The 27645-nt window shown below is 42.3% G+C and overlaps 1 protein-coding gene across 17 annotated transcripts in view; it reads left to right on the plus strand.

The window, feature by feature from the left end:
* Window positions 1-27645, plus strand: part of TSPAN4 (tetraspanin 4) — a 486303-nt gene that overhangs the window by 443107 nt on the left and 15551 nt on the right. For all 17 annotated transcript variants that reach the window (XM_052810435.1, XM_052810441.1, XM_052810436.1 and 14 more), the window contains one exon: window positions 25006-25107. In XM_052810435.1, coding sequence (XP_052666395.1) covers window positions 25006-25107 — 102 coding nt within the window. The remainder of the gene's footprint in view (window positions 1-25005; window positions 25108-27645) is intronic.

A 27645-nucleotide genomic window follows, 5' to 3' on the forward strand; every position in this document is an offset into this window, starting at 1 on the left:
AAATGTATTTTTTTATCACATCTGTTCAAAATGGGTGGCCAGAAATCGTAATTGCTGGATGAGGGGAATGATGGTATGATAAATAAAGTACAGTAAATAAAACTGCTATCTGGAGTATAAAAAGAAAAATATCCCTGACTGTCTGGCAAGTTGCACTGAAGGGAGATGGCTACAAAGCATGAAGGAGATTTTTCTTGGTAGGATCAGATATATACAGGCCGCTGTAGATATAACGGGCCTCTGAGAAGTGTACTTGAATGGCATTTGTTTGAAAACTATCTACTTGGTAAAGTTTGGACTAACTATATACTAAATCCTTAGTATCAATCAAAATATAATCATCATCTTTCTACTGTTTCAACATGTCCTCAGCCAGAATCACGGGATTCAGCATGGTGAGGGATTAAACTGGTAACAAATCTCTGGGGTTCTGTGTTATATTTTACTTGCTTTGGCATGCTTCTGTTTATTCCCTTCTCTTTCAGAGGATGGAGTTTTACTGCACTCCATCCTTAGAATATCTCTGTAAATAAGAAGAAAATGGAAAACTTATTACTTAGACTTGTTCTTGAGCTTAGCTTGTAACTTCTTACCCAAGCTTTAGAAGATAATTTTAACAACTTCAAAAACTCTTCTTAAATTGCCCATGGGGGGGGGTGTGTGGAGAAAAACTAATTTTTTTTCCCTGCCTGATTTTTTTTTTTCCTGACAAAATGGTCTTTTGTGGCAGAAGGGAGTACATTTTTCCACCCTCATCCCTTCCTATCTTGTTTTATCACAGGTCACACTCCATTAGAGTCCTAATGTTTCTATCAATAAATGATGGATTTGCCAATGGTGATTTAAGTTTAAAATTACTTGCGAAAACTTAATGAAGCCTGCAAATCATGAATTGGATTTCAAAGAAATTGTCTCTGACAGTTAAAAACTACAGCACCAAAGTAATTTCAAGGATAGCCTTTTTTCCCCTTTATAGATTATGTATCAGGTGAAAATGGAGGTGGTTCTGTAGGAATTATTATTATTTTTTAAAGCAAATCACTATTTGTCTCTTGCTGTGGTAGCTTTCTCTTATTGGTGTGTATCGCGGTGGGTGACATGCTCCTGCAGAAAAAAATTTCTCTCTGCTGCAACTAGCTGTTGTGAGTGCCAGTCTGCTGCTGATCTCTTTGCCATGGGTTTGAGCGACGGTTTCTAATCCCGCTTCCCAGTTTCGTGCCCTCATTACTAGACTGCTCAGACTGCTTGTCTGCTGTGAACAAAAATGGTACCCTGAGGCTCTCAGCCACTGTATTTCTAAATGGGGTTATATTTTTATAACCCCAAGTGTTCTTTAAAGGTTTAAATTGTCCCTTTTGGCAACCACTTGCCTGTGTAGAAGAGGATGCCTGATGCTGGTTTGCAGTTTCATGAGGAAGATAATCCCTTTACTCAAACGTGCACGTGGGGAACTTGCTGTTGCTTCAAGCATATTCATTTAGTTAATTAGATTTGCAAAAGATAATAAGAAGTTTCCTGTCCTAAATTCAGAATATTTAATGCAATTTGGAAACAGTTGTAAATCTGTCTAAAATAACCAGAAGGGCTGTTGTTATCCTACTGATTCTCTCCTGTCTTTCTTTTCCCCCAAATCCAAGGAGATAAGAGTAGTAGAAACTATTTCAAAACTCCCCCTGCCCCCACCGCAATGGGACGGGGTGAGGAGGTGGGGGGGAGGCGTGGTGGGCAGAGAGTAATTCTAATGCTTTAATAATTGTGCCCATAGACTTTATTTAGGTTTGGTGATTTTGTCTGAGCTGCATGGTAACAGTGGTAGTCAGCATGTTTCTGAATGCTGTCAGTCTCCCATTTGGTGATGGGAACTACAATTTTACAGACTTAATCTAAAAAGCTTTCTAATATAGCTAAGAAACAAATAGGAGTTATATGCATTGTTTAGATGTGGCGTAAATAGATAATACAAATTCCTCTCCTTTCTGTTAATTTTGTTTGAACTGACCCTGCAAATTAACCCTTTTTACATCAAACTTCTGGTGCATCTTTTCCATTATTAACGTTTACATTGGTTGTTTCGGAAATTGTGGGTTTTTTAAGCCCGTACATAGTTTTGGTCAAACAGTCATCTGCTGAATACCCAGCTTTCACAGTTTTCCACTATTTTTTTCTAACTAACTTGTTAAATGATTTTTATTTTTTTTTGCCATGTGTCTGCATTAGCTGTCTTGGGAGGAAATTCAGCCCTGGCTGATTAGTCTAAGCATTTCTGTTGTCCTGTTCATGTTGAAGGAAGAGGTGAGTGCAATGGGTTTACTAATTGAAACTTGTTTCAGTCCTCTCAGTTAAGGATGCCAGGACTCATTTACTCCATGTATGCTGGGTGTCATTTTTCATCTGCAAAGCTGCTTTATGCAAAACCTGAATATCCGGTGCTTTTGATTTGCATGGTTTCAAGTCTGTTTCTAAGATGAGATTGTCTGTGGCACATTTATCTATCAACAAATTGTTTGTCTATGTGATGAGACATTCCCTTTTGCGAGATGGATACTATTCTTCATAGCTCACCCTCCAGCATACAGCACTTGTGATTCTTGACTGAACACTTATCTTGCAGACTGCTGTGTGGATTTGGCTGTAAGGTTAGTTGTTACCACTAACGTGAGGTTAGCAAAGAAATCATTACTGCTCAGTGAAATCTGTTCATGAGGATGTGGCCTTTGCAGTTTCAGAACAATTGAAATTCAGTCCCTGTCTCAAGACTTTCTGTAGTGCTATTGTGGTCCTCATCTTTTTAGCTGTGCAAATCTCGTGGTGGTGCTAATGAGCTCTGAAGGACCCTTGTCTGTGTTGACAGCAGAGAGCACTGTCACGTTTCCCCTTCAGTGGAGCATTTTGCACTTGCATGTTTGCATGTGGTGGTCACATAGCCAGTTTCTCAAAGCCTTTCGTCCTTCAGGTACACTCTTGACTCCTATGGTATTTATGCCCCAGATTCCATCTTGGTGATTTTTGAGTTTTTCCTCCTGTCAGAGTTGGTGTCACCTTGCTCTTTTGACACAACACAGTTTGAGAGTTGTGGCTTTTTTTTTTTCCATGGTTAATATTGCTGCAGCGCTTCCAGTGACGCTGTGTTTCACCGTTGTTAGTTGTTGTCGTGGTTTAACCCCAGCCAGCAACTAAACACCACGCAGCCGCTCACTCACTCCGCCCCACCCAGTGGGATGGGGGAGAAAATCAGGAAAAGAAGCAAAACCCGTGGGTTGAGATAAGAACGGTTTAATAGAACAGAAAAAGAAGAAACTAATAATGATAATGATAACACTAATAAAATGACAACAGAAATAATGAAAGGATTGGAATGTACAAATGATGCGCAGTGCAATTGCTCACCACCCGCCGACCGACACCCCGCCAGTCCCCGAGCGGCGAATCCCTGCCCCCACTTCCCCGTTCCTATACTAGATGGGATGTCACATGGTATGGAATACACCGTTGGCCAGTTTGGGTCAGGTGGCCTGGCTGTGTCCTGTGCCAACTTCTTGTGCCCCTCCAGCTTTCTCACTGGCTGGGCATGAGAAGCTGAAAAATCCTTGACATTAGTCTAAACACTACTGAGCAACAACTGAAAACATCAGTGTTATCAACATTCTTCACATACTGAACTCAAAACACAGCACTGTACCAGCTACTAGGAAGACAGTTAACTCTATCCCAGCTGAAACCAGGACAGTTGTCTTGATGACTTCCAAATCTTCCAAAATCTGGAGATACAGACTCTGACCACTGACCTGATCAGCACTCAGAAGAGTATTTCATGAATTTATGTCCCAAAGCAATACTAGATTGGATGGGGTCTTCTGAAATTACATAGTCAACATCTTTTCTGTGTTAATTAGAAAGGTAAGTGGAGCTACTGGCTTTTCTTTTTGCTCTATTTGGCTTCACAGATGTGATGGCAAAAATTTCAGCAACGCTATGTCAAGAAGTTTAGTAGTAGGGAAAAAAAACCTGATACTGTAACTTTCTTTTCTGTTTTGGAAAAGTTATCACAGACAAAGAAACTTTATCACAAATAAAGAGACTCTAATAACTTTTTTATTATTCCATTTTCCAGCAGTCAAACCCAAGAAAGGTGAAAGTTGGCATAGCAAAGACTTCCCCAACTGTTCCTGTCAGACTGTGTTGCATAGTCAAGCAGTTCTTGTGTTGACCACTGGAGAGCTGGCTTCTGCTGGTCACAGAGGTACACAGCTGAGAGGATGTGGTCGCTGCCTCCTGTAAAAGTGGTCATGCTTTGTTGAAAAATGAGATTTGAATAGGATCTGATTGGCAAAAAAAAAATCACAGGTGTATTGTAAGAAGGAAATGGTCTTTAGTAATTATCGTAAGTGCCTTTTGATGCTCAGGTGAAGGCACTGTATATCCAGTACTGGTTATTTTGTTAGATTCTGAACTAGTATAAATAGTCTAAATAGCTACTGTTAAATAGTCATATCATCAGTCCGTGGAGCTATGCCAGAGCTTTACCAGGGTTGAGAAGCTGCCAGTATTCAGTGTATGAAGTCATGCAAGCAAGGTAACATTGGTGGTGAGGCAGAATGACAAATACAGCTCTTTCTTCTTACTAAGGGGATGGGGGAGGGGGGGGTTGCCTTTTGCTTTTTAATATTTTCAAACTTTTAGCATAAACCATGAGGCCTCAGCATTTTATGATAAACCCTTCTTTAATAAAAGCCAAAATTCTCAACTATAGCTGCTGGATTCAGTAGCTGGAGTATTATACAAACCCCCATGCAATTACTATGTGACATCTCAAAATACCCCAGAAGCTGGCAATATTGGTAAAAGTACAAGGTTGCTCCTTTGGAGTAGTGACTCCTGTGCAGACTAATCGTAGCCTGCAATTTCTTTAATGCTGCTGGTTTAGTTTGGTTTGGGGTTTTTTTTTTGTTACCTACAGGTTTTTCAAATCGCATTCTCTTTGACTCTTTGCTATTCAATATTTAGGTTGTGCAGTTTGTCATCCTGGTGAAATAGGATGTTTTGAATTCCCCTGACAGAATAAAGAAAATGTATTAAAGGAAAATGATCAATGGTGAATAGTGAATAAACAGCAGAACAAGTCTTAGACAGATTTTCATTCTTGCTAAAACTGCCTTTTCCAGCATTTATAAACATTGTTATGAACTCCTCACAGCCTTTCAGTACCTCAAAAAAACTTCACAAGGCACAAGAAACTGCACTTCGCGCTTCTGTGTGTATACATTTTATTTTCACTACAGCAACACCTGGGGGCCTCCGCTGTTGTTTTTAGTCCTATAGGGTCATGTAAGGAAAATTGTGATCCCAGCTCCAAACATCTTTGAATCCCATAGGAGATTTATTGCTATTGATCCAGCACTATCTATATTAAGTTTTGAAATAAGTATGAAAGCATGTCACAGTCACATCTTAGTGAATGTAGGCTTCTTCTGTGTTTTGGGTCACGAATGGCAGATAGTGTCACTGCAGCTAATCATGGTGCAATGTTTTCTGAAATGGTTACAGTTTAGATGATGAAAGTTTTTCAAGTAAAAAGTTAATGGGATTCTGAATAGCAGGGCTGCACGCAGTGTCCTTCTCTAGAAGAAACTGCAAAACTAAAGCACCGATAGTGACTGCAGCAAACTTCACAGTGTCTGGGGCTGTAAGTGGCCTTTGCTGCTGCGCTCTGTTCAACACGGCCCTGTCTGTGTAGACTGGGATTCAAGCCAGATGCCCTGACTTTATGAGTATTAATTGGGTATAGACTGGAGATGGACCTGGCAGTGCTGCACCCTGCCAAGCCAGTGCTGCAATATCTCAGGGAAGTATCTGGGAGGACAGGTAAGGGACGGAGTTGGTTTTACTACCAACAAAATTAAAGGAACCAAAAAGACTCAACTGTTGGGACTGACAATCATGTGGCATTGATTATGGAAAGTTATATTGAAGGCACTTTTTGCTGTTTATCTAGGAGTCCTGACTTTATGTCAGAGGGAATAAGATGTGTTTGCCTGTACCAAGGGAGTTAAGGCAGCACAGCTTAGAGCTGCTCACCTGTGACTCCTTAGGCTTCGCCTCTCCCGTGTATGCCACCACAGTACTGGGTGACGGCTGTTGGCAGGCTCTCACACTGCACCATGTGAAGCCAGGGAAAAGCAGCCTCTAAGATGAAAGCCGTGAACGTGCTGCCGGGCAAAAGAGCCTGCGTGTGGATGGTGACCGTGGAGCAGCTGGCCTCGGTAGCTTGGATGACACATTTCCCAGAGGACCCCTGCTCTGTCGCACAGTCAGCAGCAGCCCATGTGATACTGCGACCAGCACTTCTGAGTGTTGACATGGGTGAGGAGATGTGGATTTGGCAGATAGGGAGCTCATTCAGAGAACTTGGGCTGTGATCTGGGAGAATTGGTGCCCCAAAATCACCAGTGCCAGTTTAAAAGGAGCAAGGCCTGAGTCTCCAAGATGAGATGTGCTAAATAGACCTCTATGTTTTATATCAACTTTTCTTTCAGGATGGATTTGAACAAAGTTCAAGGTGCAGGGCATAAGTGACATAATGTGGCATGAATAACAAAGTCCCTATCCTTGGAAAACCTTGTAGCCTTCTGGAAAGATTTATAAATTTTAAGACCAGATGAAATAGTTAAGGTCATCTATGGTCCATAGCATTTCAGTCGGTATTCTTGTCATCAAACTAATTACAACTGAGTTATAACTTTGCAAAATTCTTGAGCCTTGATTTAAAGACAACATTGACTGCACCTCATTTCTCAATAATTTGTTCAAGGATTTTTCTTCTTCACAGCTAAAATTATGCCTTGTTTCTATCTTGTATTTGTCTTGCTTAAACTTCTAACCATTAACTCTCATTATGTCTTTTTCTGGTAGATTAAAGTGGTGTCTACTGTAGAGAATTGCTTCTCCATGTAGGTATCTGAAGACTGCAATTAGGCTCCTTTTTAACCTTGTCACTCTAGTTTATCCAGGAGTGTTAGTGACGTGAAGCATGGTTCTCAGTGATTGGCTTTTTCTTGTAGGTCTTCTCTAAAATCTTTTCAAATTTTCAGTAGATTTCTGAAAACATGGATATCAATTCTGCAGTGTAGAGATAACAACTCAACCTTTATGCAGCTTATGTTGAATATACCCATGGCTGTTTCCTCTGTAAGTTGGAAATGTTGCCCTCAGAGCATGTCCGTCTCCATTTCCTCAATCCTTCCACAGATTTCCTGCTTTCCAGAATATAGTTTCCAGTCTTGTAGTGTGACTTCTTGTCTTTGTACCTAAACATCTGTTCTGGTATTTGGCTGGATAAGCTGCGAGCCTCTGTAACCAAGCAGGCCAATTGATATCAGCAGGTTATTTAATGCACAGCAAGTTTTGTGTGTTATCTACAAAACTTCATTAGCAGTGATTTTTATACTTCTTTCCCTAGCAATGAGAAAAATACCAAATAAATTTGGGTCAAGAACCCACTAAAAACCCCACTGAATGAATCCCCTATTATTAATAATGTTCCTTATCTGTAAATTGTACTTTTTAAAATACATTCAATGGGGCTGCACTGACTTTTCTTTCTCTTATGCCCCCATAAACCTTGAACCTGATAGCAAATTTCAGTCAAATTTGATCTCTAGAGGTGTGTCAAAAGCAGTAAGTTTAGATAGGTGGAGAGACCCAGATGAATGCCCCATGGAAAAGGTCTCAGAGCTAGCTCAACCAGTATTATTAGACACCAGAGAATCCACAGGGGATGAGAGGGAGAAGACAGTTCCCAGCTTTAAGAAGAGACTTGGGATCAATGCTTCCCTTTGGCAAAAAATCAATCTCTTAATTAGGAAAGAGGGACTCGTTTTGAAAGGTAGAAGCAGGAGCAATAAATACAAAACAAGCAAGAGGCAGCTGAGGAGCATCTTCAGAGGTGTTCTTGAGACCATTGTCATATGTGGCAGATTTAACCTTTCACTTTGGTTTCTGTTTCTGTCCGAGGGATAACTCACCCTTCTGACAGAGGCTGTTTCTGAGTAAACTAGATCATTGTTGAGGATTACTTAGTCTGCCTGGATTACTTCCAGGACCTCGATGCCATTTCTAGAAGGTGTGTTTGTGTACGGCAGAAACTTGTTTCAGGTCCTGAATGTTTTAGCTCAAACACCACCTTTTTGAAACAACAGCACCTCTTCTAGAAGGCTCCTATATTGGGTGAAATCAATTGCATGAAAGCAGAATACGTGTAAATTACAGCCAAAAAAAAAAAAAAGGCAGTGTTTTTGTTCCTGACAGAAAGCTTTTAAGACTTGAGGTTTTGTGGAAGAGAGACAAAGGAGATGGATTAGCATAGCAGGTTGGTAACAGGATACAGCCCATACTGTAAGCTTATACTGACTACGGGGTGGTGGGGGCAGGGGGCGGGTTGAGCTGTACTTGATTGACAATAAGTGTCAGACAATTCACACATTTTTAAAGGCAATTCTGGACACTAGCTACATGTTTGAGCCAAACTAATACTACTGTAGTTTGATCTCAGAGGCAAACCAGAGGTGTTTGGAGGTTGTCCAAACTAATCTTTGCAAATGTGTCAGTGACCTCTAGGTGACTGGCAGTCAGTTAAGTCAAGGTGAAATTATCCAGTGGAGATAAGCCCTTTAAGGATCCTGATTAAGATGCAGCTTGTGCTTAGAACTGATTAAAAGTGACTGCCATCTGAAGGAGGTGGTAGTGTGACCAGCACTTATTTGATTGAGTCTGGATTATTGTAGACAGTTCTCTATATACTTTTAGCTGTGACCTTGTTCAGTTCTTGTGAGGAAGACAGGCTGAGAGGGACCAATTCTGCAAATTTCCTTCCTTTTTCCTAAACAGTGGCTCCTTTGAATTTGGAATGGGACTCATGTCTGTCACAACATGGGTGTCCCCTTTCACTGGGGAGTCTGCTTACCTCTAGTCCAGCTATATGTGGTATGTGATCTTCAAACACTTACTAGTATGTTGGTTTTTATAGGGTTAGGTGAGGGTGGCTCAAACCATAATGTCTGTCGGGTCCCTTGCTGCTCACATGAACAGTGTGTGTGTTTTTTATGCTGGCTTTTGTTGACATTTCCAGTTGGCACACCTGGGTGTCCTTTCCCTTCAGTCAGGACCACCAGGCAGTTGAGGAACTGAGACTCCTTGGCCTCTTTTGACCCTACTAACTGTCAATGGAGAGTGGATGGCCACTGACATCTAGCTATACAGGCTGTGTGTCACCATTTACATGATGATGCAATTACAAAAGAAGTTGGCATGTGCCCTGCGTGGTTTGAAACACTGCATCTGCCACAGAGCAGCGGTACTGATGCTCTCCTCCACTGCTCACCCTGATGGGGTCTGGGAGGGGAGCCAAACCTCTCACCAATTTGCAGCTGGGTTTGGCAGCCAGGATGTGCACGTGTCACATTCTGGGATATAGGAGGACTCCCCAGGTAGCAGCAGTTTGAGGTGAACCTTTCTTCAAGATATCTGTTTTCTCCTTTCATCCCACTTTGCTGCCATTTAGCAGGGTGTCTGCTGTTCATTTGGTAAATGCCACTTTTTATGCGAAAAAAGAGCATGTATAATTCTGTTCTGTATGGAAATAATTGCACTCCTTCAGCACCTCGCTCAGTGAAGGTACTGTCACTTATCTGTGTTTAACATATAGGGAAACAACAACGTTTCCTTCTCCATTCAACTTGTGTGACTTCCAATGAGAAACGTGGCTTTTTTCTGACATTATTAGAAGTAGAGAGGGTGTTGGAAACTTGCATTTTGTGCCATGTAAGTGTGAGTGGCAGTTTGTTTATTTGCTTGTTTTCTGTTATTATGGAAAGCAATCTCCATGTAGTTTGTTTATTTGCAGTGACTGAATCCCAAATCATTCCATTCACGATAAAATCTGTTTTCAATGAAGTGTGGTGAAGAGCCGCAATTGTTTGTTTCATTAAAACAAGGGAGGCATTTAATAGTAGTTACTCACTTCTGTTGCTTTTGTTATCTACTAGCTTTCCAAGTCATTTTATTTACCAGTTTATAACAACTCCACCAAAAAGCTTAGCTGAGGATTAAAAACAGTAATTCCAGTTGCTGAAGATCAGAACTCCCATGGTGTTAGAGATGTTGTTTTGGAGAGGGAATCGTTTACAAGCTTGTATGTACCCTAATAGAAACATGGTTTTGAGCCACTGGAGACGCCACGTGATGATGCTAAGTTGCTAGAAATGTGGGCAACTCCATTGGTTTTAGTGGAGCCAGGAAGATTTCTACTAGCTGAGGAGCTGGCATTTAGCATAACCTGTGATTCTTGCAAGTACACATCTATGTGATTGGAAGAAAAGAATGTATTTTCAAGAAAGAAAATATGGGTAAGGAGATAATTACCTTCTCTGGTGTTTAGCCAGGAGGATATTGAGATCCTGTTGCATTTTCTTCAAAATAAAGCCAGGCAACTCTTCCAATGGTCTTGCTGAGTTTCTGTGAAGTAGCCAGATGTTCCTCCAAAGCCCTCTGTCTCTTTCCTGGATCTATGATTCATGCTGCCCTCTCTCTCTGGGGGTGCATTCTGCACTTCTCCCACTTTCAGGCTGAGCAGAGATCACCCCGCGGTAGGCATAAAGTGTGCCGTAGTGAGCCTGACTTTGCCTGCTGGTCTGTTCCCTCCAAGGACAATGGTAGTTCTCCTCACAGCATTATTTATTTAAAATGAGTTAATTTCAGAGAAAGCATATCTTAAGAATAATAAAGCAGGCTGTGTGCAAATCTCACTTTCCCCTAAGGATTAATGTTCCCTAGATCTAGGAAGACACAGCTTCTTCAATCTGTTTCCAGAGAATCGCTCTTTACAGACAAGTTTATCCAGGTAGAGTAACAGATTTTAACCCTTTGGTGGGCTGGTTTGGTTTTGTTTTTAATGGGTCTTTTAGTTCCAGCACATAGAAAGGTGGCTTATCAGCACACGTTTGTTCCCCTTGTTCTAAGGAATCACGAAAATTCCTTCCCCTGAGGACATGCTTTAACCAGCCCTCTCCCCCGCTTAATTTACAGCTTACCCTCCTTGTTACTAGTTGCTGGTGGAGCTGGCAACACTGCGTTCAGTAGAGCAGCTCTGCCACCAAGAGGTGGCAATGCCGATGCCTGTGATTAACCATGGGGAGCTTGTGTGCCTTTCCCGCCGCACCCAGCAAGGTTCAGGTGCCACCAGAGGCCTGGTCTAGTTAGGGTATAATTGTTTTGACTTTTGCAGAGATGCATTTACCTTATGGCAGTGGATGAATTCTGTATTTTGGCTTATATTTTCCTACCAAAGTCGTGAATTTAAGAGGAAATGAACTTAAGTTACTTGGATAAATGGATTTGCAAATAGCCCACACTTACATGGTTTGTGGGACTCATTCATCTTCTCTTACCACAGTGGGAGCATAGGGTGTGGTTTGCCTTTGCTATCCCTCCTCCCTGATATTTTAGTAGAGCTGTCTCTTATTTGAAAGCTCTCATTCACCTTTAAACTAAGTAAATGAGTATTGTAAATAATTGAAGTAAAGGTTGATCCCATGGGGTGGCTGCAGCAAATGACTTTGTGGGCAAATGGCCGAGTCCTTCATCTCTGTGAGTAAACTGCTGGCTTCCCCTTTCCCAGCTCACAGCATCTGTGAAGGACTCTGTGTCCAATGTCACTGTTCCGCCTAATATATAATCACACAATGGTCATTAGTTCCTACAAGGAAAAGTGGCTTGTCTCCCTGCTTTGATTTGCCTCTGCACGTCCTGAAGCTTTTGTGGCAGCTAATTGGATCTCAAGCTCTATTGACATGTGCATCCCTAGGTGGTTGGGGTTTTTTTGGTTTTGTGGTTTTTTGGTTTTGGGGTTTTTTTTTGTCTGTATAGATGGAGATAACAGGTTGTTAGCACTTGAAACACAAATGCAACCCACCTTTCTTGTGCAAACAAAGGCTCAACAGCATGTATCATGTTAATTAGCATCCTTCCCAATTTACTTATCTGAGGTTATACTGATGGTTGCTGAGGACAAATGAAAGTGATTATCTTTTTTTTTTTTTAAAAAAAAAAGGAAAAAAAAAAGGCAAAGATGCTGAATACAGATATCCTGGGAATATTCTCAACGTAAGCATAGGTTTTGACAGAATGGGCATTTCCCTTTTCTGCTGGCCTGGATTCAGTGTACCTGGGATTTCAATACATGAGCATAGCTCAGAGGAGTCTTTATACCCTGGCACAGGTGTGGTCCTGTAGCCACTAGAGATCAAGGCAAAATTACTGTTTACTGGGACATGCAGGAAAGGAATGACTCTTACAAGACCATGTCTGGGGAAAGATGATTCAAGTGAGTGAAGAATGGCACAGGAAGGAGATGAGGCCTTTGAGGATAAGTTGTGAGATCTGTGGGACACAAGGCTGATGTGTGAAGACAGAAGAGCATTGGTAAGAGCAGCAGTTGGTGGGATACATAACTGGAGAAAGGGGACAGAAGCTCTTTTGTGTCAGTTATCTTTGGAGCAAGTATATGGAGAAAAGCTGCGACAAAGGGAGTTTCCTTCTAGAAAAGAAATGGCAATGTTAGGTCATGATGACACCCGACTTTGCTGGTGTCACTGCTCTTGAGGACGTTAGTATCATTTTTTCTCAACCAGCTTAAGAATCTGAAGAAGAGCTTATTTATATGTAAACAAAAGGTTCCTTCTACAGAATCAGCATAAGATGTCACCTGAATGCTGTATAAATAATTAGGTATGTCACAAAAAACATGCACTTCAGTGTTCATTCACCTGAAATTCCTCCAAAATGATGGTGAGGCTTTTGTCACTCAAAATGCATAATGCCCAAGAAGAATTGATTTAATATCCTGGTAATTAATTTGCAGTGTCAGCCTTTTGTGTATATAATTGATCTGATCTACCTGCCTAGTTTTACCCAGCCCTTTCCCCATGTTTGCTACAGCGTTCAAACTCCTTTGAAACAAGAAGCAGCAAGCCAAGAATTCATGTTTAAAGTTTTTATTCCTAGGTTCACTAAAAAGAAACAAGATTTGGGGTTTTTTTAAGGAGGTCTAAGAGTATCTCGTTGGGAAGTGCCTGTGCACAGGGTGCCATACAAGACAGAGAGCTGGATGTACACATCCTCTTAAGTAAGCAGTCAGCTGTGCTATTGGCTTCATTCTGTATGCAAGCAAAGAATGTGCATAGCTGCACCTTAACATTTTGAGCCCGTATCTGAGCTAGTTATGATGTACTTTATTTAAACAAGCTTGGGGACTTGATGCACAAGTTAGCTGTTGCTGTGCATAAGAACACATTAGATGGCAGTGGCCTCTCTGGCTACAGAAAAGAGTACTTTCCCTTATACCAGCAATGATAGGAAGCTAAACATTCACTTTATATGGAACAATGATAAAATGCCTGTCTCTCCCCTAGACTTTAAAGGAATCATTTGGACAAAATCAGGTGCAGTTTGCTGAAAACATTTGAATTTGCTCTTACATGAAAAATTTTGAGTTGCAGAGCCTAGTGACTTGTCATACTTGTGATCTCTCGTTTAAAACAAAGCGGCACTAAAGCTGCTGTTGGGATTCATTGGCATTTTAGTAGTATGAATAGTATGGGAATGTTTCAGTGGCTCCTTTCTTGCAGCCTCAGTTGTCTGCTGCGTCAGGTGCCTTGTTGCCTGCTTTTGAGCACAAGCAGGTGCTTGTGGGCAGAAGACAGTGACTGAAACTGCAATTAATTGTATGCACAAACCATGGACCCACGAAAAACTGATTTAAAAACCCAAGTTCTCTGACTTTCTTATTAGGTTTTTGTTATAAAAACTATTGCAACTTCTTGCTTCTTGTCAGAGCACGTGCTGGGAGACTCTTTCTCTTATAGCTTTACCAGCTGCCTGCTCCAGGCCAATGCAAGATGTACTTGTCCTTCCTTTTGCTTCCTGATGAACCTCAGTTTTTCCCTCTCTGTGCCAGGAGGGTTACTGACCCTCTCAGGTTAGTAACTCCACTCCTTGTCTCAGATTCTGTACAGGGCTTCATGTCCCACATTGGTTTTGGTATTCAAATACCTACCAGAAACTATATTATTAATTTTATGGCATGAGCGGAGTCAGGTTATTCCTATTCTACTAATAGAGAACTGCACAAGAGAAACAGTGACTTTTCAAGACTATGTAGGAAGCCTATGGCACAGCTGAAAGGTCTCACCTCGGCTGACCCAAGCCAGCATGTTTCAGAAATGTTCATTCTTCTTCCCACTCCCAGACCATTTCCTACGATCTTTTGTTCCTGTATTCTCAGCTTTTCCTCTGAAGTTACACAGCCAGTGCCAGTGCATCTCTCTTGGTATCAAACACTGCTAGAGCTAATAAGCATTTTAACTAACTTAATGAAGTTTGGAAGAGCCATAAAATGTTTGACTCCTGACATAGGCTTTTGGAGTCAAACAAGGAAAAGAGAATTCACTAAGCAAGTGGTTTGCTGTGTTTAAGGAAGCAACTACAAAAAAATGTTAGTTCCTGCAGTTGCTTCACATTTGGGAAGGAAGTGAGGAAGAGGGAATCCCACAGAGCTGAGCAAAGCGTCCTGGAGATGCTGCGTAACACTGAGGACACTGAAAAGAAATTAGTATATTGTCCCTTAACTGCCAAACTTCAGCAAAACTCATGCAATGTCTCTTACTTACTAAAATCTTACAAGATTTCTATTTATAGGCAGATGGTATAAGGAAGATTTCAGTGGTAAGGAGAGCACGTACTGCTCTCAGCTTCTTATGGACAGGCTTGGGGACATCTCATTTAAAAAAGCTTTACCTGTTGGTATAATCAATCTCATCTCTTCTTAGGCAAGAGAGCTCCCACAAATGACCTTATAGATTAGGCACTTTCTGTTTACATTCAATTTCCCACTCCCTGCTATTTGTAGAGAATGATTATCAAGGCATTAAATTAAAAGTTTTGCCCAGTGGGAAACCATTGGATATTTTGTCATTTCCTTACAGCTTCTCCTGTTGTGGTGGAGAGGCAGAGAGGTAGGGGAAACAATCACCAGAAGGGTCAGGAATATTTACTTACCTATATTGAAACACTGCTGAGAGGCTTTGTCCAGTTTAGGGGGCTTGTTGGGTGGAATTTTTGTTCATGATGTGGTAGGGAAGCACTGAGGCTTGAAATTAAAAGTCTCCATTTACCTGCAGGTTAGAAAGCTGGGGACGCTGCTGCCATTCTCTGGCCTTTGCCTAAAGGCTATGCCTTAGAAAGTGACATCTCACGCTGTCAGCAAGTTGAAAAGCAGTTAATAAGGATCTCCCCAAGAGCCTTCTTTTGGCCTTTCTTCCAGAGAGGATTACAGCAAAGCTACCTTCCCTCTCGGTGTGCTGGGACAGTGGGAGGACTTTGTCTCTTCAGTATTTGTGTAGCTTCAGTTTAATCAAGGTCTTGCATCATATTAGCTGTAAATATTGATAATACCTGTGTTCTGCACAGATACAACTTTCTTGTTTGCCCAAGAAATTTTCCTCCAAAGCACTTCCTCCTCCTCATCAGCAGCAAAACTACAGGACTGGGCTTCTCAGGGAACACTACTTGTCTTCCGTTTCATGCCTTAACAGTAAGCAGATAAACTCCAAAGCTTTTCATTTAGACAGAAAGTGAGACATCTGTCAAACCATCCCCAGGAACTGAGAAGGCTACTGCAATCCCCCATCTGTAATAGAGAGATGGAAAGAATTATGAGCCTCACTGGGTTTTTGCAGCCAGAATATTTATGTAGTACTTTCAGCATGTCTGTGCTAAGCAGGGTTTTTGTTGTTGCTGCTGTTACACAGTCTTTATCTCGGCCTCAATTATTCCTAGTTTGTCTTTTTCGAGGAGGCAAGGTGGAGTCTGACAGCTCTTGGTCCTCTTGAAGGATGCTGGCTTCTGCAGCTCGGCTTGTCAGCCAGCCAGCCCCAATTCTGCTTGGAGGCTCTGGATTTCTGAAGTAATAAGGGGACAAAGCTGACAGTAAAACAAGCCTTACATGTAAATTGCTACAGCTTAAGTAGCTGTCTTGAGGGAATACAGATTAAGAAGGAACCACTTTTTAATTTGGCCTGAATTTATATGCAGGCTTAAGTAAGATTTTTTTTGTTTTTTTTAAAGGGATGTTTTGTCACAACTGTAGTTTAGATGAGGCTCAGATAGATCCCTGCCCATTCTCTCTCACTGCGCCATTTCCAGCCACTTTTCCTGACCTCTGTGGCAGTTTCTCTTCAGTCCTGCTGCATCTCTCATAGCTTTCTCTTCTCTAGTTCAAATAGTGAGTTTCCTTCATTGCCTGAAACTCTCTGCACATGACTTGCCTACCTTAGAATAGTATGTTTTTTAGAAAATCTTTTTAATAGGACAATGAGAGACTTAAGAGCTGAATTAGGGCCTAACGGAAGTCAGTGAGAAAGTATTTGTGCTCATTGCAGTGGGAACAGGATCTTACCTTAGATAAAGTGCTAGTAATATGCATACCCCACTCTAAGAAGGGGTTCTTTTGCAGTCATGGATTGTAGTGGGTTACCACACTAAGCAACAGGACACATTTAACTTAGGTTAGTAGAAACACCACTGAAATCTGATGGCACTGGTAAGCATGAGCAAGCCTCCAATGTGTCTGGAGCCAGAAGTCATAGCAATTGATGTGGATGGGGTGCCAGCTTGAAGCTTACACCTCTCCTCTGTTAACCAATGAATTCCAAGGAGGAAAAGAATTCTTCTCTGCTTCACTTCCAGATTGACAAAAGGTTCTTACTGCCTAACCTTTCAGAAACTCTTTCTTCTAAGGAGATCTCTGGTGTTCCACATGACTAAAAATAGGCATCTCATTGAGACTAACGGTTTGCCTGCTGAGAGTTTTCATTATTCTTCATTGTGCTCCTTCGCTAGATGGAGTTGCACTTTATGAAGGGCCTGGCTTGAATATGGGAGAACGCAGCAGATGTAAATTGCAGAATATTTAATATAGTACTTACAGTCCCTGTTTTGTGATAGACATTTTGCCTGGCTGAGGACTGGTAGCACAGAGACAAATAAGAGAAGCTGACAAATTGGTGAATGCTGGGTGGGATCATTTGTCAGGAGACGCGGTGAATCGCTGTGGTGTAGCATTTCATTTTCAGAAAGATCATTTTCTGAAAAACTCAAATTGAAGGCAGAAGAGACAGCTGGGGGTGTTTGTGAGTTTTCATTTAAATCAAATATGCGATTAGAATAAAGGCATATTGAAAAGTTCCTGCTATTCTAAAAATATTTTGAGGAAGAAACAAAATTGAGGTTAGCAGGAAACAGAATGACCTGGAGGAGCATTTGCTGGCTATGTTCCACAAATAGGTGCTGAGTTCTACTTACCCCTCTCTGGTCAAAGCCAGAAGGAATCATATGTCTAGAGCTTCAAGCAGTGCTTCAATTAGGGGAAAAAGTACCAGTCTTCTAACCTTGTACACAGGTTATTCAAGCAGAGGTCAATGTGCTTTTAATAGGACCGCACATAGACACTGAACTCCTTGCAGCCTGAATGAGAGAAGTGATCTTGTTTACTATCATCTACGCTCTTAGAAGTCCAAGGTTACTTCTGCATCAAGACTGATTAATTCATGCAAGATAACACATTAATAAAAAAGGCTCTGCGTAACTGGCTAGAAACAGGGGTGACACAGACGGTGGGGACTTCATGCTGGTACCTCAGCTGCAGACACAAGTGACAGGAGACTAAAGGCTGATGCCTGCTTCCCCTTTCTCCTGGTGCCAAAGAGCCACAGACTCAGTTTTGCTGTAAAAGGTTATTTCTAGGTGATGATGAAGACCTTTTTGACTCTAGCATAAACAAACAAGAGAGTGTGAATGCTTTAAGGAGTAGCTCTGTGAAAAAGAGGTTTTAAATCAGATGATCTTAAAAGAATAGCACTCTTCGGTGCAGCTACAGCATGCTTGGTTAGATGATCAGTTAGAAAGTTTGGTAAAGGAGAACTATGTAAAATCCTACATTTACAACCACTCAAATAAATATAAAGTTCTCTCTGTGTGTATATATATGTATAAAACTCTGTGAGATTTCCCGACACCTTCCCATGTCAATGGACATGAAAAAAAAAAATTACAGAAATCTGGAGATACTGTTTCACAGCATGTGTATGCCTCTTTCAAAGTTGCAACCTGCATAGAGATGAGAGAGATAAGGAAATGAGACACCCATATGGTGTGGGATTATAAAAAGTTTATATCCTCTTCCAAGCAAGTGTCATAGAATCATAGACTGGTTTGGGTTGGAAGGGACCTTAAAGATCATCTAGTTCCAAGCCCCCTGCCATGGACAGGGACACCTTCCACAAAACCAGGTTGCTCAAAGCCCCATCCAGCCTGGCCTTGAACACTTCCAGGGATGGGGCATCCACAACCTCTCTGGGCAACCTCTTCCAGTGCCTCACCACCTTCACAGTGAAGAACTTCTTCCTTACATCTAATCTAAATCTACCCTCTTTCAGTATAAAGCCATTACCCCTTGTCTGATCACTACCTGCCCTTGTAAAAAGTCCTCCTCTGACTTTCCTGTAGGCCCCCTTCATGTACTGGAAGGCTGCTATAAGGTCTCCCCAGAGCATTCTCTTCTCCAGGCTGAACAACCCCAACTTGCTCAGCCTTTCCTCATAGGAGAGGTGCTCTATGCCCCCGATCATCTTCGTGGCCCTCCTCTGGACCTGCTCTAACAGGTCCATGTCCTCCTTATGCTGGGGGCCCCAGAGCTGAAGGCAGTTCTGCAGGTGGTGTCTTACCAGAGCAGAGTAGAGGGGCAGAATCACCTCCCTCAACCTGCTGACCACACTGCTTTTGATGCAGCTCAGAATGTGATTGGCTTTCTGGGCTGTGAGCGCACATTGCTGGGTCATATTCAGTTTTTCATTCACTAATACCCTCAAGTTCTTCTCTGCAGGGCTGCTCTCAACCCACTGATCACCCAGCCTGTATTTGTGCTTGGGGTTGCCCTGACCCATCTGCAGGACCTTGCACTTGGCCTTGTTGAACTTCATGAGGTTTGCGCAGGCCCACCTCTCAAGCTTGTCTGGATGGCATCCCTTCCCTCTAGTGTGTCGATGGCACCACACAGCTTGGTGTGGTTGGTAAACTGGCTGAGGGTGCACTCAATCCCACTGTCCATGTCACCTATGAAGATGTTAAACAGCGCTGGTCCCAATACTGACCCCTGAGGAAAACCACTTGTCACTGGTCTCCACTTGGACATTGAGCCCCTGACTGCAACTCTTTGAGTGCGACCATCCAGCTAATTCCTTATCCACCAAGTGGTCCATCCGTCAAATCCATTGCCTCTCAAATTTAGAGATAAGGATGTTGTGTGGGACAGTGTCAAATGCTTTGCACAAATCCAGGTAGGTGACATCAGTTGTTCTTCCCTTATCCACCAATGCTGTAACTCCATCATAGAAGGCTAAGAAATTTGTCAGGCACAATTTGCCCTTACTGAAGCCATGTTGGCTGTCACCAATCACCTCCTTATTTTCCCTGTGCCTTAGCATATTTTCCAGGAGGATCCACTCTATGATCTTGCCGGACACAGACGTGAGCCTGACTGGACTGACTGGCCTGTAGTTCCCCAGGTCTTCCTTTTTTCCCTTTTTAAAAATGGGGGTTGTTTCCCCTTTTCCAGTCAGTGGGAACTTCCCTGGGCTGCCACAACTTCTCAAATATGATGGATAGTGGCTTAGTCACTTCATCTGCCAGTTCTCCCAGGACCTGCAGATGCATCTCATCAGGTCTCATGGACTTGTGCACCTTCAGGCTCCTTAGATGGTCTTGAACCTGATCTTCTCCTACAGCAGGTGGTTCTTCATTCTCCCAGTCCCTCTTTGCCTTCTGCAACTTGGGCAGTGTGGCTGGAGCACTTGCCAGTGAAAACTGAGGCAAAAAAGTTGTTGAGTACCTCAGCCTTCTCCATGTCCCAGGTAACCAGGTCTCACGTTCCCTTCTGGACAGGGCCTGCATTTTCCCTAGTTTTCCTTTTATCACCAACGTACCTATAGAAGCTTTTCTTGTTGCCCTTGATGTCCCTGGCCAGATTTAATTCTATCAGGGCTTTAGCTTTCCTAACCTGATCCCTGGCTGCTCAGACAATTTCTCTGTATTCCTCCCAGGCTATCTGTCCTTGCTTCCACCCTCTGTAGGCCTCCTTATTGTGTTTGAGTTTGTCCAGGAGCTCCTTGTTCATCCATGCAGGCCTCCCGCTGTTTTTGCCTGACTTCCTCTTTGTTGGGATGCATTGTTCCTGAGCGTGGAGGAGCTGATCCTTGAATATTATCCAGCTTTCTTGGGCCCCTCTTCCCTCCAGGGCTGTATCCCATGGTACCCTATCAAGCAGATCCTGGAAGAGGCTGAAGTCTGCTCTCCTGAAGTCCAGGGTAGTGAGCTTGCTGTGCACCCTTCTCGCTGCCCTAAGGATCTTGAATTCCACCATTTCATGGTCGCTGCAGCCAAGGCTGCCCTTGAGCTTCACATTCCCCACCAGCCCCTCCTTGCTGGTGAGAACAAGGTCCAGCACAGCACCTCTCCTCGTTGGCTCCTCCATTACTTGGAGAAGGAAGTTGTCATCAACGCATTCCGGGAACCTCCTGGATTGCTTGTGCCGTGCTGTCTTGTCCCTCCAACAGGTATCAGGGTGGTTGAAGTCCGCCATGAGGACAAGGGCTTGTGAACGTGAGGCTGCTCCTGTCTGTCTATAGTGGGCCTCATCTGCTCGGTCTTCCTTGTGGGGTGGTCTGCAGCAGACCCCCACTATGATGTCACCTGTTCCTGCCCTCCCTTTAATCATGACCCATAAGCTCTTGGGTGGCTCCTCATCCATCCCCAGGCAGAGCTCCGTGCACTCCAGCTGGTCATTGACACAGAGGATGACACCCCCTCCTCATCTCCCCTGCCTGTCCTTCCTAACGAGCCTGTATCCTCCCATTCCAACACTCCAGTCATAGGAGCCATCCCACCACATCTCCATGATGCCAGTAACATCATAGCCCTGCAGGCATGTGCACACCTCTAACTCCTCTTGTTTATTCCCCATGCTACTTGCATTTGCATAGAGGCAGTTACGCTGGGCCCCCGATGAAGCTGACTTACTGGCTGGAATTCCTCTGTGCTGCTCTTCAGGTGCTCTCCTGCTGACCTGTGATCCCCCTCCAGGCTCTGGGCATCTGTTGCTGGCACTGGCATCAATCTGGTGCAAGTGGGATGGGTTGAGGTTCCCCTCCCCTGGCAACTTTAGTTTAAAGCCCTCTTCACCAGCGTCGCAAGCCTATGACCAAAGATGTTCTTCCCCTTCTCTGACAGATGGACCCCATCTAGACCAGGTTTCTCAAAGTGAGTCCCATGGTCTAAGTAGCTGAACCCCTGGCTGTGGCACCAGTCCTGTAATCAGGCACTTTCCTGTAAACAGGCACTTTCTTTTTAAAACGACAAATAATAATGGGTCATACAATGTGCAGGACTTGATGTTGAGGCTTTTTGAAATAGCAGAGAGAGAACTGGTCACATAGTGCCTGTTTTCTTGAGTAATGCTCTGCTGTTTACTCAGTTTCTGAAATATGGAAATCTGTTGCCAGTTATGTTCCCAGTATAAAGGTCTTGCGCTCTTTGTGCAGGCAAAAGTGGTTAATTTTATGAGGAAGAGAGGATTTGCTTTCATTTTGCCTCAGCAAGTTGCTTGCTAGTGCGTCTTCTGCAGGTTAAAGGAAGAGCAGGAATGCTTGGTAAGGCAATCTCCTGAGACCATGTTAGAGCACACGTGGACTAACAAAATATTCCTGATCTTGAAGTACTTTATAAATGTTGATTGTAAGTTATTAAATTATAATTTATTATTATTATTCTCAAACAGGACATGAAGACTGCATTAACAAGGGCAGCCTGTGAGCCCTGGTAAAAAGGATTATCATGCTGAGACACTGCATTGGTTTGCAAAGCAAAATTTGAGTGAGGGAATGCAAACTTTGCATTTTGCATCCTTTTGGTAGCATGGTATTTGCCCTTCAGATAAGCACTGCTGTTTCATTTGACCTTATCTCCTTTGTTCCAGATTAGTGGTGATATGAACTGTAGGCTGATGCATAGCTCTCACTTTACAGGGCAGATTTTCTCAGGTGTGATAGATTAATATTCCAAATAGACCTTTCTCTTTTGTCTTCAAGGCAACAGATCTACTAGCTAGATTTCTGTCCCCACCTGCCCTCAGCTATGCTGTTCCTCCTCACCTCTGCCCCTTTCTGAATAAGAATTAGTTTTTCAACAATTAATTTACCTCACTACCTCTGTCAGACACTAACTAAATTTCAAAGCCTCTCTCAGACTAGCAACACAACTGTGCCCTTCCATCCTAATTGATGGCTCTGCTCGAGACCACAGTAGATCCAGTTGAGACACAGGGAGCTGAGGATAAGTTAAGAGCTAAAACCCAGTTCAATTTAATTCTTAAATGAATGCTAGGAATCCCCCATACATCTAAGTTTATCATTTATTGTCTGTAATTTTCTTAACTGATTCCAAATTTAATGATAGCTTTCAGCTTTGGTTTTCTCTTCTAATTAACATACCACTGACTATGTATGATCTGTGTGTAAAGTCAAAAGCAGCTTATGTGACAATTACAGTGGGAGCACAGCACCTACTGTTCAAGAGAGTCATCCACAAGAAAGTGCTTGCATGACAGTTAAGGTGCTGAGATTGAGTTGTACATCTTTCTTGTACTGTCCCAAAGCTATTTTATTTGTGGCTCAGCTTGATGGTGGTAAACTTTCAGGAGGGAAACAAAAGAACTGGAGAGACCAAGCACAACCGTTTGCACATACAGCAGAGATTTCTTGGATGTGATGAACTTTTGAGGTCATAGTTTTTCATGGAGTCATATTGTTGAGTAACTTTACATTTACCCCATAATGATTATGATGTAGTGGGTTGAAAATTCCTCTTTCACACCATGGAAGATGCTTTGCATCCACTTTTTTTTCCAGGAGCAAATGAAAACAATTCTGACTGAACAAAGCAGAAGGAAAATATAAGTCTATGGTAGAAGCAGAATACCTTTGTTCCCTCTGTTAACTCAAAATTAGCATTGGTTACTTCATTTTAGACCCCCCCTCAGCTGGAATGACTAGTGTCAGAGGGGCAATCACTAGAGAATACACCATGTCTGTCTGTTGTCCAATATGGAAGAGAGTATGTATTAACTTAGGCTGTCCCCATGAAGCAAGTTGTGAATTTAATTTTGGTTTTCTTTTTGACTGTTGCAGCAGAAAGATCTCAGAGTAGCACTGTATTTTGCAGTTAGATTTATAGCAGATTGATGGAGAAGAAAATGGGACAGGTCTGCTCACCCTTCTTGCTATACCTCTGATGTCAAACAGACCACTAACGTTGCCAAGCACCCAGGGGAGGGGGGAATGTACAGGCGTATTTGAGCAGTGCTATTCAGTGCTTTTCATTTACAACAGAAAAATCAGGTTAAACCACGAATATCCATTTATTATTTACTTCCTTTTTTGTGTTTGCTTGATTCTGTAGAAATGTGTATGTATGGTTAGACTGGGAGAGGGGGTTTTGCAATCATTTTGGATACTACCTGGTGGTGACCAGTGGATCGAACAATAGCCTGCTTTACCAGCAGAGACTCTCAACAAGAAAGCACCATCTTCAATTGCAAAAGCTTTGACGTGCAGAAAACAGACTCCACAATCAGTGAGATTGTAAAGTAGGTATGTTCATTCAGCGCTGGGCCGCACGGGGGGTAGTCCCACCAAAGTCGTGCGCGCCCGACTCGGCAGTTTGTCTCAAGTTTATACAGTCAAGTGTTACATATTCACAATACGCCTATACATATGCATGACCTATCCCAGCTTCATATTAAAATTAGCTCCGAGAGGTCATTTCCATAGTCTCAACTGCGCTTGCGCAGTGCCTCTTTATGGTGGTCGTCTGGTGGTCGCAGAGATGAAGATAGATGGCTCCTCTTCGTCACCGCTAGTAACCTTTTTTCTTGCGCAGGCTCAGTGATTTCTTGGTATTCACCCAAGCCTCAAGACCAGTCTTAGCTGGGCTCTTGGGGCCTGCTCCTGCTTCTTATCAGGAGCAGTCTTATCTGTCTCTACCTCATTGGCTGGTCCTTGGGACCAGCTCTTCTTATCAAAAACTGTCTTTGCCTCAGCTAATTTCAACAATGTAAGCGCTAAACATCATCTCTCATCCCCCTTTATTATGTCTACTGAGATTCTTTTGACTCCCCTTGTCTCAGCTTCTAAAGCAGAACTTTATACTTTCATTAAATCAACAAAAATGCATTTATTTAAGAGAAGCTCCGTTTAGTAACTAAATTCTTAAATCCTGTCCTGAATTTTGGATAGCTCATTCCCTGCTGCTTCAGTATAACTATGTTCATCCTGCTGTAAGAAGTGGGGTACCCTGGCTGATATAATGAACACAATTCAAAACATCAGTACAATGTTAATGCTGCTGTTGATCTCCCAGGAAGCATATGGAAGATGCTGAGGGGTACTTGGTCACAGTTAAAGATACTAGCCTAAAAGGAAATGCTGTGGGTAGATGAATGTTTTCATATATAGGCCTCATTTGCAAAAAATGAGTGATTAAACTGAATCGAGTCTCTCTGTAGTACTTTGGTGGTTAAGTGAGAAGGGAAAAGATGTTCTGGAGGTCTATGATGGAAAACATGAACATTAAAACAGAACAGGAACTCCTCGTGTTCTTTACAAAATGCAGATACCTGTAATAGATACCAGCTCTACAGGAGAAAGGCTTTAGGTAATGTCAGTTAACTTTTTATTCATTGCATTATAGGACTGTTGTCCAACATCTCCCTGCTCCGTGCACTTTGATTCTGAAATGTGGTACTCAGCAAATTTTGAGTTTTGTGTCGTCTTTTTTTCGTTTTAGATTGACAAGTATGCTCAGCGGGATCTGAAGAAAGGGCTTCATTTGTATGGGACAGATGGAAATATTGGCCTAACTAATGCATGGAGCATCATTCAAACCGACGTAAGTCTGAGTTGTTTTTTTTTTATTCCTCTTTACCCTCTGGGTTCTGTAACAGCATGTTCTGGGTGTGAACCTAATTAAACCTCCAGATCCCAAGACAATCTCTTCCTCCCACCCAGTCAGCGCATTAGCAACTAAACTCTCTGCTTATTGTAACAAATGGTAATTTTTATTTATTTCTTCTTTGACCAGGATAGCTTATTTCTTTCAAAAATTTATATTGTGTTGACACCTAAATATCATATAGTTCTGTGCTGTGTAGAGAGTGAAAGATGGCCAAGAGGAAACAAGGAGTACCTTCTCTTTAAAGTCAAAGGGACAGCTTATGTTGGAATAAAGAGCAATAGTGTAATAACAAAGAACCACTTCTGTCTCCTTTCATTGCTATTGTTGTTTTCCACTAGTGTAGTCAAAATGGAAACCAGCCATGGTGTTTACAACTTCCTCCTACAGTCAATACGTTTTTCCCAGCAGAATTCATTTATCCCCCATCGCAGATGGGCTGGGGATGCTTTTTGCTATGTTGCCACTGCTGTTGCATCCTTCTCATTCTCTGACAGCACTCCGCCAGTGTTTGTCTCATAAGGACTGGTGGACACTATAGCTGGCTTCCTCCTTTTGTCCTTGTTGGGCTTGCTGAGGAAACACCATCACTGACAGTTCACGTTTATTAGCTCTGCCCTTTCTCTTTTCATACTCAGTTCAATCAGTTCTCTCGGGGGTGATCTTTCTGATTTGATTTTCTTTGCTTCTTGAATGAGGAAAAGTGCTCCAACTTTTCTTATGTTTTAGGAAGAAACACTTGCACTGCCTTGGCTTCACTCAAAAAGCTTTCTCAAATTCTCTTCCAGAGGTGCTAGCATGGTGCAGATGGGCAGGGCTTTAGTCTTGCCTCTGAAGTCTTAAATTGGCCAAAGATGATAACCTCTCCTGATGCTTCCAAGGTTATATGAACTATTTGAGATGATGGATGGGCTACCTACCACATTCTGATATGATAAACCTGTTCATTTACCCTTTACTTCCTCTATTGCCATTTGGGCTGAAATCCTGAACATCTTTCAGTCTGGTAGCGTCAAGATTCACATATACTTTTCTGTACGATACAAGGTAACAGGAGCAGCAGGCTGCTAAAAAAAGGTCTGAGAAATTAAAAATTTGTGGTCACTAACAGAACAAAAGAACTGGTTGTCCAAACTCCATGTGCATCTTTGGGGCTGCAGGAGCTGTCTGTATGGAGTGGCTTAGGTTGACAGCAACAGTACTGTGTGTACAAGACAAATAGCTCAGCAAACAAGCTAATAAGCTTTCCAGTCCTGCATCCTAACAACTGCATGTGGAAGGTTCTTTCAGTTACCTTTGAAAGGCTTCAGCATCTTGCAATATTTTTAATATTTTTCTCTTCCAATACTATGATGAAATATGAGAAGGTATCAATTACTGACAAGAGAAATGCATTTTATGGTGCTAGCCCAAGAGTATGCTGTGTGAAGTATAGATAAAATTTTTAATATCATTGCTTATATCAAACAGTATTAGAAGTTTTACTGTTCTACACTAACTTAACTCTGCTTAGTAAAAATTACTAATACTAAGATGTTTGCAGTAAATATTAATCTGGTTTCAGTGACACCCCAAGAACTGTAAAAAGCATGTAGCAAAGGTGGGGGGGGAAGCATTATTTGGAGGACTTATGGGATATAAATCCCATGCTTCTGCTCCCCTTTCTGTAAAATAGTTGTAACAATATATACTATGTCTAGTTCACCTAGTCGCATTTTTTCAAGATGCTCAAAAGTTGGATTGGATTCAGAAGAGAGGTAAAAGAATAATGAGAATTTTGGAAATTTACATTATTGTGAGAAATTTGAAGAGCTTTATATAACCAGGAAAAGATGAAGTAGTGATGTGATTGCACTCCTTAAAAAGAGAACAGGAAACGAAAAGGGTTTTGAATTAAAAGGGCTCTGTAATTGATCAAAGAGGTAAAAACTCAGGATACGGATATCTGATGGTAGGATGCCATTATACAGCAGGATGGTGGATTCTTTTTCTCTGAAGTCAAGACAGGGTTTTTTGTCTAAAAGAAATGGTCTTGTTCAGTGACAAGCTTGGGTTTGAGGCAAGACTCAATAATAGTCTTTGGTCTGTGTAGTGCTACAGATCATGCTTGTCGTGGTTTAACCCCAGCCAGCAACTAAGCACCACGCAGCCGCTCACTCCCCCCCCCCCCCCAGTGGGATGGGGGAGAAAATCGGGAAAAGAAGTAAAACTTGTGGGTTGAGATAAGAATGGTTTAATAGAATATAAAAAGAAGAAACTAATAATGATAATAACACTAATAAAGTGACAGCAGTAATGATAAAAGGATTGGACTATACAAATGATGCACAGTGCAATTGCTCACCGCCCACCAACCGACGCCCAGTTAGTCCCCAAGCGGCGATCCCCCCGCCCCTGCTCCCCCCAGTTTATATACTAGATGGGACGTCACATGGTATGGAATACCCCATTGGCCAGTTCGGGTCAGCTACCCCG

The sequence above is a fragment of the Harpia harpyja genome, chromosome 16 (genome assembly GCF_026419915.1).
Source record: "Harpia harpyja isolate bHarHar1 chromosome 16, bHarHar1 primary haplotype, whole genome shotgun sequence".
Taxonomy (NCBI): Eukaryota; Metazoa; Chordata; class Aves; order Accipitriformes; family Accipitridae; genus Harpia; species Harpia harpyja.